Below are 17,781 nucleotides of genomic sequence, written 5' to 3' on the forward strand. Positions count from 1 at the left end.
TGTAAGTGACCCATCTCGTATTGCAGTTTAAAAAGGAATTAATTTGATACTTATTATTGTTGGATGTGTCAGTGAAAAATTTACATTTTTTTGCAACTGTACACATCTTACAATTGTGCAAACCGCACTTATAAAAACCCTTTAATGATAACCAATTACCTTTAGTTTTTGGAAATCTGACAGCACTAGGTGAGAATATTGGCCAATGTGGTTGCTTTTTTATACACTACTCTATAGTTGTTATGTAAAATATGGTTCAAGGTATCATCTTCTCTCAAAATAGAAATATTCTTATGGAACATACGTTTAATGAGATCAAATTGGTTACTATATTTCAGAACGAGAGTAAGTGAATTATTTTGTGATGTATAATTTTTTTGGTCCATTTTCTTGAATTATTTGGTTTTTTTGAGTTGTCATTAGGTTCTAATTCTGATGAGTGAGAATCATTATCAATAATTCTTTTATTAATGATTTTTTTGGCCCTAGTGATCATCCACTTTTTATAACCTCTAGCTTGTAGGCGAGTCTCAATATTTTTTAGTTCTGCAGAATAGGAATCAGGGGGTATTACAATTACGATTTGCTCTAATAATTTCACCCAAGGGGATTGCTTTAATCATATGTGCTGGATGGTGACTAGTAGCATGTAAAATTGTACTCCCTGCTATTTGTTTTCTATATGTTTTGGTGGAAATTTTGGAGAACATTTTCCCCTCTAGGGTTAAATCCAAAAACTAAGTAATATTGCGACTATGTTGGACTTTAAATTCAAGATTAAAGACGCTATTGTTTAAATAAAAAATAAAATCTTGTACGGCAGACTCATAGCCCGTCCATATGATTAACATATCGTCTATTAATCTGCCGTACCATATTATGTCCTATAGAAAGGGGTTCTGTGAATCGTAAATATATATTCCTTCCCACCAACTCATAGTCAAATTAGCCACAGAGGGTGAATATTTGGCTCCCATTGAGACTCCAGCTCTCTGAACAAAATACTTGCCATTAAAATAAAAATAATTGTTTAATATGAGAAATTGAACCACATTTATGATGTAATCAATAATATCCATAGTCATATCAGAATATGTGGTCAAATGATGTTTAAGTGCCGATAAAGCCACTGCCACAGGAATGGATTGGTACAAAGACACTACATCTATAGTCAACCAAGTGTATTGGGGGGACCAACAAATATTTTTCATGCTTTGTAAAACAGAAGAAGTATCTTTGAGATAAGCAGGGACTCTACGTACCAGAGGTTGCAATATTCTATCCAGCCATTCCCCCAATTGTTCACTGATAGAACCGATTCCAGATATGATCGGTTGCATGGGGGGGGGAAATCCCTTTATGAGTTTTGGGCAGTGCATGCATAATTGGTGTTGTGGCTTCTGTTTCTTTAAGAAATTTCCCCTCTCTGATATTAAAACAACCTAAGTGAAAACCCTCGTCTATGAGCCTGTCAAAATGGATTTTCAATCTATTTGTGGGGTCCGATGGTAGTGGCGAGTACGTGGTGGTGTCACTTAACATTTTCATTATCCACTCAATGTAATCCACAGTGTTCATCACCACCACCGAACCCCCTTTATCTGAACATTTGATGGTAATATCCAGATTATCTTGTAATTGTTTCAATGCAAGTCTTGCTTCAACAGATAAGTTGTTATTAAATGCAATTTTTTGACATTTATCATTCTGAGGTGATAGATTACGAAGATCTCGTTCCATAGTAACTTGGAATTTATCCATGGCAGGACCCCTGTCCTGCGCTGGATAAAATCTCCTATTTTTAATTTTGGGATGGTTTTTCTAAATGATATTTCAAATCTCTGCATTTGAGTCTCTGGCTAGATCGTTTAGACAAGAGAGAGTAACCTGATCCTCAAAGTCAAAAAATTCAAATGAATTATTCTGATCCAAACTAGCAGCATCACCATCATTAATATTTGAGTTATTTTCATTATAAAAATGTTTTCTCAAGACCAAATCTCTCGCAAACTTATTAATATCACTGGAATAAAGGAACATCTCCATGATATTGCCAAATATAACCAAATAAAAAAACACATCACAGGCTTCTAAACATTTTATTGAAGAACACAATAGGTCAATTGAATTTTTTTCTGCATATGCGATTGAAAAACTGCATAAAAAGCCCAGACATGGTTTCTGCTTGGATGGTCTGAGAAATAGAGAGGCATGGTGGACAAATGTGAATCACTTTAACTAATTTTTATATAAATTAGTGGTTTTCCAGTTTTGTGAGAAATCCTAATGGAAATTTTATGATCACCTATTGTTCACTTAAAGTACATTTTCCACCTTAATACAACTATGTAATATTGTATCATATTGATATTATACCTGTGAAACCCCATATGATTGCTCTATATTTTCACTCATGCATTCTTATATTTCAGTATAAATTAATAATATATAAGTATAAAATACAAATATACAAATAGAAGAGTCATGTAGATAATAAATATATATATATATATATATATATATATATATGATTCTTTCTTGTTATTGCTAATATGAAATTATAAATGGCATGAATGTATGATACATTCATTTGTTATTTAGTTTTTGTTCTTGATTATCAGGGACATTTAATGATAAATAGTAAAAAAATGATAGAGCATCCATATGTGGTTCTAACAAAGGCATTTTGTTTCACATATACATATATATGCTGTTTTTTTTCACTTGTTCACTTTTCTCATCCAGCTTTGTCTGCTGACACATATGTTTCCATTTCAGCTTGATTGCCCCAGAGGGAGTGGGGAGTATATAGCGTCACTGGCAACATTCACTAGTTGTTATGATTAAGGGCGTTGAGCCAGAAACGCGTTAACCACGACTATCCCATGTCTGTATTGCACTGAATAAATCACCTGGTCACTCAGCTGGATCGCTTTTCTTCATTTCTCAACTTTGTAATATATCTAATCAGACAAATTTCCTTCTTTCTCTCCCAGAATTGATCATTATCAAAATTCTCAGTTCTGAGATAAAATCTGTATTCAGTCAAGACTTTCCCATTACTGAGATAGGAGATGAGAGGTATTACTGATGAGATTCTATTTAGCTAAAAGAGGGGGATGGGTGGAGTTCTGCTTCTAGCTCCTCTCTTTGCCTCTAGCTCCTTCATCTGCATCTAGTCTCCCCTTCTGCATTTAGTTCTTCCCTCTGCCTTTAACTCCTCCCTCTGCCTTTAAATCCTCCCTCTGCATCTAGTTCCTCCCTCTGCCTATAGCTCCTCCCTCTGCATCTAGTCCCTCCCTCTGCCTCTAGCTCCCTCCTCCCTCTGCCTCTAACTTCTTCCTCTGCATCTAGTTCCTGCCTCTAGCTCCTCCTTCTGCCTCTAGCTCCTCCCTCTGCATATAGTTCCTCCTTCTTCCTCTAGCTCCTCCCTCTGCCTCTAACTCCTCCCTCTGCATCTAGTTCCTGCCTCTAGCTCCTCCCTCCTCTGATCTACATAGAATCTCATCAGTAACACCCGCCATCTCCTCTCAGTAATGGGAAAGTCCTTACTGAACAACGATTTTACCTCAGAAATTAGAATTTTGATAATGACTGATCAATTCTGGGAGAGAAAGTACAAAATTTGTCTGATAAGATTTATTACAAAACTGTTTATTATCAGGTGTACTATTAATTTATGAAATGAAAATTAAAACCACAGTTATGCTTTAATACGCACATGACTGTATCAATAAATCTCTGTGAAAGACAAATACTAGGAACTATCAAAAATAAATTATTCACAAATCGTTAATTATTTAAAACATGACATCCCAAGAAAAGACAAAAACTGCACTGTCAAATACACAATTAATACACATCAAAAAAGGCACTAAAAAATGAAAAATGTAAGTAACTTAATTTACCTAATTGGTGCAGAATTGCTGTAGAACATTTGCAACATCAAAGCCTCACCAAATACTCATTGTGCAAGTGTAGCAAAAGAGGCCTTTATCCAACCTCCGGTGAGAAGGGATGCTTAGGAAAGAATAAAAGGTAGGCATTCTTACACCTGGTTCCGCCTTTGGCTCCTGCAACTGTCTCTGCCAGAACACAAAGCATGACATCCTGACTCCGCCACCTGCCCCTGCAGCCAATCAACGGGCGTGACGTCATCTCTTTCAGGTCAGACAGATGCCAGGGATAAGTATGCCATTCATTTTATATACAGTGGAACCTTGGTTTACGAGCATAATTAGTTCCGGGAGTGTGCCCTTAAACCAAGTTACTCTTATATCAAAGCAAATTTTCACATAGGAAATAATTGAACACAGACAATTCGTTCCACAACCCAAAAATATTTACTATAATTATACAAACTTATTACAGTAATACAAAATAATACTGTATTCATATAAAGTTATTTCAGTACAGTAATAAATACTGTACAGTAAAAAGCATGTAAAACAAATTAAACATAGGATTATTGGTGTGGAATTGTAACGTTATACTGAGGAGACACTGGAGCTAACTAAGGGAGTTGTTAGCAAACCAACCACTAGCTGGCGATAGGGTAGTAAAACAAGCATGGTCTAATGTAACGCTGCCCTGAAGGGAAGCACTGAAGCTCACATAAGAGAGCAGTAAGCAGGGAAGCCCTCTCGAGGGCACGAGGACTGGAACAGGGACACAGGTCATTGTCCCAGGGAAATGGGAAAAGAGATGAACGAACCATGAAGGATGCGGGAACGGAGGGGAACAGAGGAAGAGACAAGGACAAGACAGAAGACACAGGTTGGGTCCGGAGGGAGACAGAAGCCAGATAGTGTCAGGGGGGAGACAGAGGTCAGCACGGGACAGGGCAGAACACATGTCAGTCACAGGAACATAACGCAGCTGGGCCAGATATATCACTGGCGAAGCAGCGGAGGTGCAGAGCCAGGATATAGCGACCTGTGCATCAGAGCGAGACGGAAAGAATTAACCCCTCATGACCTGGAACCTGAGAGGGAATATCGCAATGGCTCAGTGACGGCTGAGCCAGGCAAAGATCATGACAGGAATACTGTACTGTATACAGTAGACAGAAAGTTACCTCCAGGTTTACACGGAGTGGGGCAGATCAAAGTGCAGTGACAGGATGGAACCAAAAGTGTGCACCGTGCGCATTTGCTCATATTGCGAGTTCCAGCTCGTAAACGTAAATCAAGTTACAAATTTGTGAAAAGCTTTGCTCATCTAGCGGAACGCTCGCAAACTGGGTTACTCGTAATCTAAGGTTCCACTGTACATTCCTTCCCACTGCTAACACTTAAAAAAGACCATAAAACCGATTTAATGGATTTACAGCAAACGTAATATACTAAAAATAGAGGGACACAATCAGTTTCTAAACATACTTATTCTCTGTGTACCAATTCTTCCATTTGTGATTGTACTGCCATCTAAGTGGGCATGCCTCCAGGGTTTAGAGATATTACAATGGCTACCATCTATGCAACCATTGAATATCACCATTGTAAAAAGTACCTTCATCATCATCATCATCATCATCATCATCTTCTAGAATTATTTTTCTATACTTCTTCTTTGCTGGCCTCCTAGGGCTCCTTTTTCTATATGGTTTTGGTGACTGCAATGATGATGTTAGACTGTTCTCTGAAGGGTCTATAAGTAAGTATAAATTATTTAACCCATGTTCATGGTATTTTCATTTATTGTTACATTTTTTAGACAAATGTATTGAATGTTATTTCTAAGTAATTCAGAGACTTTGTAGCTATAGGTGTAGATCTTTATAAGCACTGATATGTAATGTAATGTCTGTCAGTTTGTCAACCAGTGATGCATGTAATGTTTTACCTGCATTTACATGTCTAAGGTCCAACTACTAAACTATGTTGGGTGCATTGTGTGGATGTTTCTGAATTGAAAAGTGGAAGAGTTTTGTGAATCAGTCATATTGCTTTTTGGAAAACACAGAGCATAATCCAAAATATCCGGACAGAGTGATAGCCTCAAGTGACTCTAAATTATAAAACCTTATATTCCTTGTTATGATTTCCCCTTTTTGAGGGACGTTTCATGCAGATAAGCCCAGTATCTTGGTGAGTCTAAATCATGTGTCAAATAATTTTGAATCACCAAGGTAACCAGGGAGCAAACTTTTTCCATTTGTAAAGTAAAAAAAAAGTCAATCAGTGAGTCCATCTTGCTGGAGTTCACATGCTGATGACATTATAATGGTTCTATGTTGTTACTACCATTAAATCTCATCACTGAGGAGTACCTTGTGTATCCTCTCCTGGACCTAAATTATTTTTCGTCTGTTTCGGTCTTCTTGGGCTCCGTTTAGTTGTTTTTTTAGAAGGTCGAGCAACTTTTGGATTTGCGTTTGGTGGGTCTATAAAGTAAAGGTATACATATACAAATATAAAGCATAGCTTTATTAATTATTTTGGGCAGATATATAATAAATATTGATATATTAGCATGTCTGCTTGTATAGAGATAATTTGATGTGGATTTCAACTGTCTAGCCATAAATATGATGTGATTTGAGCCTTAAAGAACAACTCTCAAAGGAGAACAGCTTTATTACCCCATTAAATAATGACGATTAAAGATTTTAATGACCTTCAATTTAGCAGTATCAAAATATTCCAGTTTCAGAAGCAATGCTAGTAATATACACACTACTCACAAAAAGTTAGGGATATTTGTCTTTCGGGTGAAATTTCAATATGATCCTAAAATGCACTCTAACCTTTCCAGGTGAACTTAGTGGGACCTTCTCTAAACTTTTCTTTTGAATACTCATGTCCAACTGTTCAATGTTTTAGTACTTTTTGCACAACTTGCTGTTCCTCTTCTCTAACAAGGAGCTTAATGGCAGAATTCACAAGAGGTGTTTGATCCATGAATCTTCATGAATAATAATGCTCCAGCTCATCGAGGTTGCATCTTTAGGAAACATCTACTGGAGACTGCAGTACCTCAAATGGAGTGGCCTGCACTTTATGCAGACATGAATCCCATAGAAAACCTATGGGATGAGTTGAGTCACTGTGTAGAGGCTCATAACTCTGTATCCCAGAACCTCAATTACCTGAGGGCCACTGTTCAAGAAGAGTGGGATGCCATGCCCCAGCAGACAATAACTTGGTTTGTAAACAGCAGGAGACATTATTGTCAAGCTGTAACAGATGCTCAAGGCCACATGACAAGTTATTAAGACAGAGATATTTTTTTGGTATCCACCATTGTAGTTGGCTTTTGTTTCAATAAATTCTCTGAGATGAGGAAATCAACACTGTATGCATATACTTAAATGCCCTCTTTCATATAAAACATCACTGTAGCGTATGTTTTATGTTTTACCTAAATATCAATAGAAAGTCAATCATCCCTATTTTGTCAATAGTGCATATACAGTATATGCCTATTCAAGACTGGCAGCATTTATATTTTTCCAATGGGTCACATATATATATACATATGTATGTATGTATATATATATATATATATATATATATATATATATATAATATATATACATATACATATCTATACAAAGCTATATAGGAGACCCATTGTAAAACTAAATAATGTCAGCTTTGAATAGGCACCATTTCTCCACTTTGTAGATTGAAACTTGGTGCTGATTATTCCAAAAAAGTTGAAAATCATATGTGCCACAATTTTACACACTTTTTTAGTTTTTACTCTTCACTAACCAGAATTTTAAACTGAAGGGGAAAGTGGGCATGGTCTCTACAGAGCGGTATTACCTATATGTCAAAGGCTGATTTCACGCATCAGATTTTTTTTTACAAATGTGAAAAATGGTCACTGCTTTTCAGTGTGATTGTCCCATTTTCGGGTCATGTGTCAGTCTTTACAATCCATGTGGCCTCCATTTTTCTCATGTAAAGAAATACATTTCCAAGATTCTCCTACCCATTAAATAATTCTGAAAAATAATGGATAGTACACGTACCCCCCAAAAAACTGATATGTGAAAGAGCCTTAAGACTAATTTATTAAGTTGAACACCAGAAATGGCACACTTGCAACTCGATGTCTTCTTGTGGGGTAGATTCAATTTACTGACTTTGATACCGCCTAGAAAGAGACAAATTGCTTAAGAAGCATGTGCCGTATAAACAGCTTGGTAGAAACCAATCCAACAATCTCTACTTCATATAAAATAATAAGCACCTTTTGTTTTTAAATAAAAGGCAAACAAGATGGAAGTGTCATCCATAGCGGATATTGAGGTCTAATGTTATATTACTGACTTTATTTTTTAGATGTGTTATTACACACATCTTGCTTAATAAAATAAAGTCATTACAATTTACCTTCCTTAGCTTTTTCTGGCATTGCTTCATGTTTCTGAATGCGATCTGCATTAACATGAACAAGGTATTGGATATGTCATAAAGTATAATTGTTGTATTAGCACAAGTATATAGTGAAACCAAGAAATATGCTTGAATTTCAATAACATTTGTGTTAAATGCAAAAATTAGAGTCCTCTCTTTAAATACAGAACGACATCTGGACTGATCAAATTATATAAATATTCAAAACTGTCCCTAATTACATTTTGCTTTACAGAAAACGAAAACCATCTGACATTTAGTCACAGGCTTTCCTAATACTTTAAAGAGAAGAGGAAGACGTAATAGTTAGGAAAACATTAAGGCTAATTAGTTTTTTGTTTTTCTTTTTCATATTCTCAGATTTATTATGGGTGTTAACCTCAATGATGGAAACCCCCTTATCAAGAGAACAGTCCAAATGACTGTTAGCATGTCTATGTGAGTTACCATGTTTGAGTTTATTTATAAAACTATCCGCAGAGTCAATGTAGCATCACAGTATGTGCGCGGTACAGCAGCTTCCTGATTTGTAGCTCTTTCCCTTGTACACACCTAAATTGCATCCAAGTCACGATAATTGCATATTAAGTGTACATAACGTTCTTCAGCCATTGATGAGAGCACTTCATTACTTAGCAAATTGTTTTAACATGTTATTTGCCAAAAGAGTCCCTTTATCCCAGGGATAAGAACCTCTAGTGCATCATAAGAGGCAACACAGAACACTTAGAAACCCTCTGTTCTCTACACAAGTAGTTCTCCAACTTTATATAGTGGTTCCCTCCTCATTGAGCAAAACTTGTGCAAATTAAACATCTATTATATGAATTACTTTCTTTGGAGCTTGTCAAAAACATTAGCTATATATACTCCTATACAAGAATATAGTAAGGAAGGCACAATGGAAAATGGACATAATACCATCTGTACTATTTTTCATCTATCAGAAGGTTTCTCACATTCATTTGGACAGATTTACCAATCCTCCCCAATCTAAATTTTTACTGTAAATCTAGAATTAAAGGTACTAAAATGCACCAAATTTATCGGTGACTCATGCCAAAAGACCAAAGTGTCTAAATATAATCCAAATTTATCAAACTTGACATGACCTATTGTTTTGGCAAATGGTTTTGAATCTCAAACTTACCCCTCCACAGAATGCTAATGCCTTTTAATTGCTAAGTCACACCTCTTTGTTGAGCAAAAAGTGTCTAAAAATATAGCAAAGTAATGAGGACCAGCTCCAGGTTTTCGTGGGCCCTGGGCAAAAGAGTCTTTGTGGGCTCCTTTAACACATACCACAGGGGTAGTGCTGTCTCCCCCCTATGCGTTGTCTCGCCTCACGCGCTGTGTTTCTTATACATTGTCCCAACACCCCCCATGCATTATCCTCCCCGTGTGCTGTCCCTCCCGTGCACTGTCTCCCCCATGCACTATTTCTACTCCATGTTCTGCCTCCCTCTGTGTGCTGTCTCCCCCCTGTGCGATGTCTCCCCCGCGTGCTGTCTCCCACATGCACTGTCTCCCCTCTGTGTGCGCTCTCTCCCTCCTGTGCGCTGTCTCCCCCCCATGCACTATCCTCCTCCTGAATTGTGTTGTAATTAGTTTACTATATCTCCTCCATCGTCCATAGATCAATATGAGAAAAAACTAGAGCTCAGTTTTTGCTTACTCCGCACATTTAATGTTCTCTGATCTTTGAATAAAATTGGAAATTGTAACATTAAGCAAATGAAACTAGCACAAAAATATAATTGTCACCCACTTCCTTACTTTAAACATAAAAAAAAGTGATTGTACACCCATATAAATTATGCGGAACAGAAATGTTCTGGCCCATTAAACATATTTTTTTTTTAGAAACGCCAAAAAAAATTCTTGTAATACAACTGCTGAGTGCTGAAGGTTCGTATACATAGTAGTGAAACCAAGATTTTTAAGTAAATCTATACATATAAAGTTGAATGATGAGAGAATACACTCAGCACTATTCATTACTTGCATGAATATTATGGCATTCGTGATATCCGACACTCGTCAAGCATTTTGCTCCTCGCCTTGTAAGAGACCCCTCGCAGCATGTTTGGCACTTGATTTTCAGCCACTTAACATGCTAGGATTGCCTGCCAATCACAGTAATAATGTAGCTATCTTTGCTACTGGTATTATGGTGATTGGGAGGGGCAGTGAAAAAAAATGACTTACGGTCATTAAAGCAGGAGAATTTACTTACCGAGAATCCCACTCACGCTACTTCCTGGTCTGCTGATTAACCCTTTTAAATATGCACTGCTTCCTTCGCTCACCCTCTGTACCAGCGTCTGTGATTGGTGGAGTGTAAAAATAAAAAAATTGGAAAAATGATGTCAGGTCCCCTGTATATTGACACCCAGCATAGATAAGGCCAACAGCTATAGGCTGCAACCACAGCTGTGCGAGTTATCTTGGCTGTGTATCAAAATACAAGTGAACCTATGCAGTTTTTTTTGTAATTATGTAAATAAATAATTTAAAAACTGGCGTGCAGTTCCCCAATTTTAATATCCAGCCAAGATAAGGCAGACAGCTGGGGGCTAGTATACTAAGGCTGGGGAGATCCATGGTTATTAGTCCCTCCCCAGCCAAAAAATATCAGCCCACAGCCGCACCACAATTGTCGCATACATTAGATGTGACTATTCCGGCACTTTACCAGGCTCATTCTGATTGCCCTGGAGCAGTATAAATCAGGGATATATAATGGGTTAATGGCACCTGTGATTTGTCAAAAAAATAATCACAGTTTTCATCAAGCTTGAGGTTAGTAATGGGGAGGGGTCTATGAGACCCCTTTTTACTAACCCTGTAATGAAAAGAAAAAACACAAACACACAGAAATCCTTTATTTTAAATAATAAAAACAACTACTCCCTCTTTCTCCAATTTATTAACTCCCTCAGTTGCCACCATACCAGGGCAATCGGGATTAGCTAAGTAAAGCAATTGTTGGATCTAATGGATGCGACAATTACATGGTGACTGTGGGCTGTTATTTTTAAGCTTGTGGGGCCTTATAACAATGGGCCTCCCTAGCCTGAGAATACCAGCCCCCTGCTGTCCAGTTTATCTTGGCTGGGTGGGGAGGCCCGCACCCATTTTTTTTTAAATTATTTATTTAGATAATGAAAAAAAAAAAGGTGCATGAGTTTACACATATTTTGATACACAGCCAAGATAACATGCACAGCTGGGGCGGCAGCCTGCAGACATCTGCTTTTTCTGTGCTGGGTATGAATATAAAGGGGACCCTACATCATCTTTTGAAATTATTTATTTTTAAGCTCCACGTCCTGCCCCAGACTGCTACTGTGAGGATAATCACAGACACTGGCACGCCACTACTCTTCCTCAAGCCAATCACAACCACTGTTACAGAGGGTGGGCGAGGAAGCAGTGAATATGCATGAGAGCTAATAATTAGATCAGGAAGTAGTGTGATAGCTGCCAGAATCTCGAGAATTGTAATATTCCTGCTTTACTCCATGTAATACTCTGACAACATTATTCCCAGAAACCAAACATGAGTCAAAAATGCATCGAGGCATCTTCCTCATGCTGTTCCCATTCAGTTTCAGCAGTTTTCCATCCATATCAGCATTTTACAGCCCCCAGACCTTCTTCCAAGGTCCTTCACAAAATTATTTGAGTTACTCATTGACTTGCATTACGTTCATTATTCGGTACGAATACACAAATAATAGAAATAACTCTGTTCTAATAATCCAAACCTGAATATGTGACTATTCGCCGATCTCTAATAAAGATATTTTTTTCTACAAAGATTAAACATAAAATGTATTTTAGAACAACATAGGAAATAAAAGCTAACCCCTGAATGGCAGAGATACTAGATATTACTATATTAACATCTAACATCAATTATTTTGTAAAATATTACTGTCTTAGGGTATGTACATGCCAAGCTTTGCTACAGGTAGATGTTTTAGGAAAATGCAATCGGTGTTCTTCTTGAAGTTTCTTTGATGTCTTTATTGTGTTTTTCCACCAGCATATTTTTTTCTAATCTATGAAGTGGTGAGTGGCTCCCAAATGGAAAATTCTTGAAGAATGGACCTGACACTTCTTCTAAACACTTGAAGCAGTTAAAAAAAGCTCAAAAAGCCTGAATATGGGCACAGCAGGGGCAGATTGCAACCATGACCGGGCCCGGGGTTACAAGGGGCTCACCGGCCCCAGCCCCTGCTTTACCTGGATGTGCGTCCAAGGCTGCACATCCAGCTGAAATGCATCACGGTGCAAAGACCCATCAGGTCTCTGTACTGCAATACAAGCTGCTGGCCAAACAGAGGCCGGAAGCTTTTATCTGTGTCCCAGTTAACAGAGAGTAATAGAGATGGGTTTCAAAGCCGCGCCAAAGACCACTGGATCTTGTCAGCTTAAGATTAATGTTGCTTTATTTAATGCACAGGTCAGGTCAACGCGTTTCAGGAGGCACAGCTCCCTTCCTCAGGACAAACCAGCAAAGAACATAAAAGAGAGCTGACATGATCCATTGGTCTTTGGCGCGGCTTTGAAACCTATCTCTATTACTCTCTGTTATCTGCCCTATGGGGACCGCTGCCAGGACTTGGAGTTATGTGCTGTTATAGGAGTTGTGACTTTCACAACCCCTTTTGGTGAGTAGTATTGCTCATTGCCTCACCCTATATATATTGGGGTAAGACCCTATTGTGCTTCTTTTTTCACAGTTTTTCTCCTGTGTCCCAGTGACTGAGGGCGGCACATGGCAATGATGTCATGTGTTGCAATAAAATCAACACCGATGAAAGCTGCTGTCCACTGTGCACTGGCTACACAGGAGGATGATGCGCAATGTGGGAGCCAGGGATGGTGAGTACAATGTTGTTGTTTTTTCTATTAGACAGAATAGAAACATATTTACTAGGATGGGGACATATATACCAGGAGGGGGAGAGTAGATACCAGGAAGGAGACAGTATATACCAGGAAGGGCCTAGCAGGGAGACAGTATACACTAGGAGGGCCCCAGGAGAGGGACTCTAGATACCAGGAGGGGGACAGTATATACCAGGAGGGGCCCAGGAGAGGGACAGTAGATACCAGGAGGGGGCCAGTACAGTGGAACCTTGGTTTAAGAGTAACTTGGTTTGAGAACATTTTGCAAGACAAGCAAAGCTTTCTACAAATTTGTAACTTGGTTTAAGAGCAATGTTTTGCAAGAAGAGCAAATACCCACTGAGCACACGTCTGGTTATGTCCTTTTACCATGCTCTGACCTGCTTTGGAGGTAACTTTCTGTACATATGTACTGTATACTGTGCACAGTATACCATTATACAGTATGGTATATACTATACAGCATGTTTATCAATTTGCATTTGTGGATACAGTATTGTACTCTCTTTCGGGTAATCAGTACAGTACATTGCTTGTACTGTATCTCTCGCACACCAACAATTCTATTGTAAGCTAAAGTGCAGTTTAATTTGCTTTATATGTTTTTTTACTGTACTGTACAGTATTTTGTATAAGTGTACTGTAATAATTTTATATGAATACAGGACATTATTTTGTATTCCTGTAATAAGTTTGTATAAATACTGTAAATATTTTTGGGCTGTGGAACGAATTGTCTGCATTTCAATTATTTCCTATGGGAAAATTCACTTTGATATAAGAGTAACTTGGCTTAAGAGCACACTCCAGGAACCAATTATGCTCGTAATCCAAGGTTCCACTGTATATACTGTACCAGGAGGGGCCCAGAATGGGGACATATATACCAGAATGGTGACATATATATCAGGATGGGGACATTTTTACCAGGATGGGGTTATATATACATCAGGATGTGGACTAGAATGGGGAACATATATACTAGGATGGGGGATATATATGCCAGGATGGGGTACATACTTATCAGGTTCACCAACATAAGGGGGGGCCAAGGCCCAAATTTTGGCCTATCAAACTCTAGCTATGCCACTGGTGCACAGCAATTTTTTTGACATGACTGTGCATTTGTTCATTCTTTTTAGCATTACTTACACATTTTTATAGGGAAGGTTCAGAGTGGAGCAATCTGAAAAATAAGTAGTGCTTATATTCCATAAGGGATCACACTCACTATTTCATGTTCCCTTAAACTGAATTATTCGATTGACCATTAAGCGATGATCACTGCAGTGATGATGCAACTTTCAGTTATCTGACTGCTGTCACCAATCACTGGTTTCAATTATCATGTACCAAACATGCAAAAATCACTATTGAGACTAGTCTTTGACTGCAGTGGTCAGGTGACTGATGGAGAGAATGTCATCATCCCAGAACCAGTGGCCACCACTGGTGTGACGGGGAAATCGATTGATAAATAATATTTACTCCTTTTTTAAAATAAAAACATTCTGTACTTTGGGATAGTTTTGCATATTGTATTGCTTTAGACTATCTGAATTTGTTTTGCTCTAGATCTAATTGGACCTATGTTTTCCAGTCTGTGCAGAAACCAAACAATTCCACTCTTTTCTTTGCAGTAAGTTATTCCTTTTTATGGACAAATTGTTGACTAAAAGTGACGTATTAGACAACATTTATGTGTCTCTTTAAATAGGATACTGCATTTACTGTATATGTATAGGTATAGTACACTGTGTAGTATCATGAGTAAATATACATGTATCTTGATACCTCTTAAGGACCTATAACCAGATCTGTATGTTACCTTCTGGTACGTCTTCTGGTTCTTGGTCCTTTGGTTTTTTAGTGGGTTCTGGAGTTCTTTCTCTTTCATCACGAACTGGTTGATTTGGGGAAGAAGAGGGAGGTCGTGCATTTTCTGTTGGTTCTGTGGAGAAATATTATGGGATTATCAAAGACAGATAAGAATAATGCACTGTTCAAAATACGAATAATAAAGGAAAAAAGCCATACATGAACAATACATTAAAGCAAGCATCTATATAATAATCTGAGCATATTGTCATCCATCAAGATTAGAAATTTGGGATATTAATTGCTGCCATATTGTCAACAGGTTGTATTAAGAAATCCTAAAATACTTATATTTAGAGTCATTTACTTTAACATAGACCTCGATTAGGCAAAAGAGATGCTTATATATTATGCCAATAATAGTAGACTTGTTTTTTTTTCATACATTAATGTAATTTCTGTATTGATGTGCAGGGTAACAGGAATTTCCCACATGACCATAAACTAGACATTCAGGACTAGACTAGCTGATACACAACCTCTGGAAGAGAAAAGTTGCCTGAATCTTTCTTGCTCATAACTGTTGAGCAAATACTCTTTGGCCCGACAGCTTTTCTTCCTGACCCCTCTTACAGAAGGAAGGTGAGGAGTCCCTGATACACATAAAATAGCCACCAACCCGTGTAGAAATCAGTAGCCTTGGCCTTTACTACCTGTGCACAGTATACTCCTCTAAGTACGGGCCAGGAAATTATGGAGTGATCCAGGCAGTACTGCATTCTCAGGACCCCCCAGTGGGAAAATCTAGTAGATGTGTTCTATAGCAAATATGAAAATTAAAGTTCCATTAGAGAAATATCATTGGACAGATGTAGATTCTTTAATTGAGGAAAAAAGTGTCTATTAAGAAATCCTGCTTTTCTGCATTTTAATCTATTATTGAATAGGATTGTTAGAGTTGCCATTAAGAATATTCCATAGATTTTATAATAATTTATAAAAAGTTAGTGTAAAAATATAATAAGCAGCTAAACTCTTTCTTTGCCACAGTTCTATCAAAGCGCACCAATCATTAGGATTGTCCCTATATAACCTAAAGCCAGTGCTATACTGGCACTATCAGGCTGATTCTCTACATACCTTTAGATGTCAGCTTGGATGTATAGGTTTTGAAACACAAGCAAGTAAAGTTTGTAAAATCAGTAGCTTTTTGAGTGTCAGCAGCTGCCAATCAGCTGATAGCTATGGGGGTATTCATAGTTATCCCCTCCTCCTATTACTTATACTAATTCTATTATACAAGTGTTTTACTTTTTGATTAAAAGGACCTTTTCTGATGTCATACCCATCTGACCAGAAGGGGTGGGGACAACATAGCTTATACCAGGAAGTAACTTTTTTCTGTTGGCTGAGGCCCTGCCCCTTCAGGCCATATGGGAATGACATCAGCACAGGTCCTTCTAGTCACGATGTAAAACGATTGTATAATAGAATTAGCATAATAAAAGGGGGAGGGGATAACTATGAATACCCCCTCTATTATCTGCTGCACCTGCTATCATTCAAAAAGCTGCTGATTTTACAAGCTTTACTTGCTTGTGTTTCAGAACCTATACATCCTAGCTGACATCTAAAGGTATGTATAGAATCAGCCTGATAGTGCCAGCATAGCACTGGCTTTAGGTTATATAGGAAAATCCTGATGATTGGTGCACTTTAAGTCTCCCTCATACTGTGTGGTACAGAATTCATTGATAAGTGTAGGGATATGTTTACACCTGACAAATATGTTGCATGTCTTGCTCATTCATGTGAATTAGGGTTACACATGCTAGAGAAAAAAACATTCAGATACATGGAACAGATTTTCCATCACAGAAATTGCTGCAATGAAATTGCTGCATGTGAATTTGCATAGTATAAACTAATTTTGCATACTTACTGACACAACTTTCTTGATAGTCTGGGCAGCATTTGCCAAATTTTCCACAGCCAGAATCACAATCGCATGTCTGTCCCCTTATAAAGCCCTCATGGCATCGTCCCTTGCAGGAGCCCTCTGCATATAAACGCATAGTCAGTCAATAACCAGTTCTCATCACCATCTTCATATTTTATACCTGGAAAGATATATGGGCCCACTCGTCTCTTGTTGCACTGAACGGCCTACTTACTTTATCTCGTACTCATTTAGTGGAAGGTAAAATGTCCTTTCTTATTTCCTGATTACATGGTAGTCCTGACCCATAACATTTTAGGGCTTTACCCACAATAGACATTTATGGAGTATTCCTGGGATGAGTGATAACTGAGTGATAATATGTGGGGACCCCGTTGATCACTTGAAGTCATGTCTTTGGCGCTTGTTTCTCCTCATTGCAGGACTGCCGTGACCTTTGATTGAGGCAGTGGTTGAGCATGTGCAGCGCCGCTTCATTCAGATTCAATGGGACTTCAGCAGATCGCTGAGTACAGGTTCCCAGATCTGTATCACCTGTTCTGTAAATGGTGATATATGTCTATTGAAGGAAAAGCTCTTGACATGCCTTCTTTTGTAAATTATTTGATAACAAGAACCCACCTGTGTATCAGTAGAAAACATTCCAGGTGTACCAGACTATGATTACAGTGTAGGCTTGGACTCAGAGTTAATAACAGTAGACCATGGTGCATT

General features: G+C 38.0%; 1 protein-coding gene across 7 annotated transcripts in view; it reads right to left on the reverse strand.

The window, feature by feature from the left end:
• The window catches only part of PRG4 (proteoglycan 4), a 189,375-nt gene that overhangs the window by 135,823 nt on the left and 35,771 nt on the right, over positions 1-17,781 (reverse strand). For 3 of the 7 annotated variants that reach the window (XM_075322005.1, XM_075322009.1, XM_075322012.1), the window contains exons 4-8: positions 17,050-17,166; positions 15,118-15,240; positions 8,346-8,390; positions 6,272-6,385; positions 5,512-5,649 (exon numbers count right to left, since the gene is read on the reverse strand). In XM_075322005.1, the coding sequence (XP_075178120.1) occupies positions 5,512-5,649; positions 6,272-6,385; positions 8,346-8,390; positions 15,118-15,240; positions 17,050-17,166 (537 nt within the window). The remainder of the gene's footprint in view (positions 1-5,511; positions 5,650-6,271; positions 6,386-8,345; positions 8,391-15,117; positions 15,241-17,049; positions 17,167-17,781) is intronic. The other 4 variants (XM_075322010.1, XM_075322011.1, XM_075322006.1 and 1 more) reach the window with 3 other exon arrangements.

This window comes from Anomaloglossus baeobatrachus, chromosome 8 (assembly GCF_048569485.1).
Source record: "Anomaloglossus baeobatrachus isolate aAnoBae1 chromosome 8, aAnoBae1.hap1, whole genome shotgun sequence".
Taxonomy (NCBI): domain Eukaryota; kingdom Metazoa; phylum Chordata; class Amphibia; order Anura; family Aromobatidae; genus Anomaloglossus; species Anomaloglossus baeobatrachus.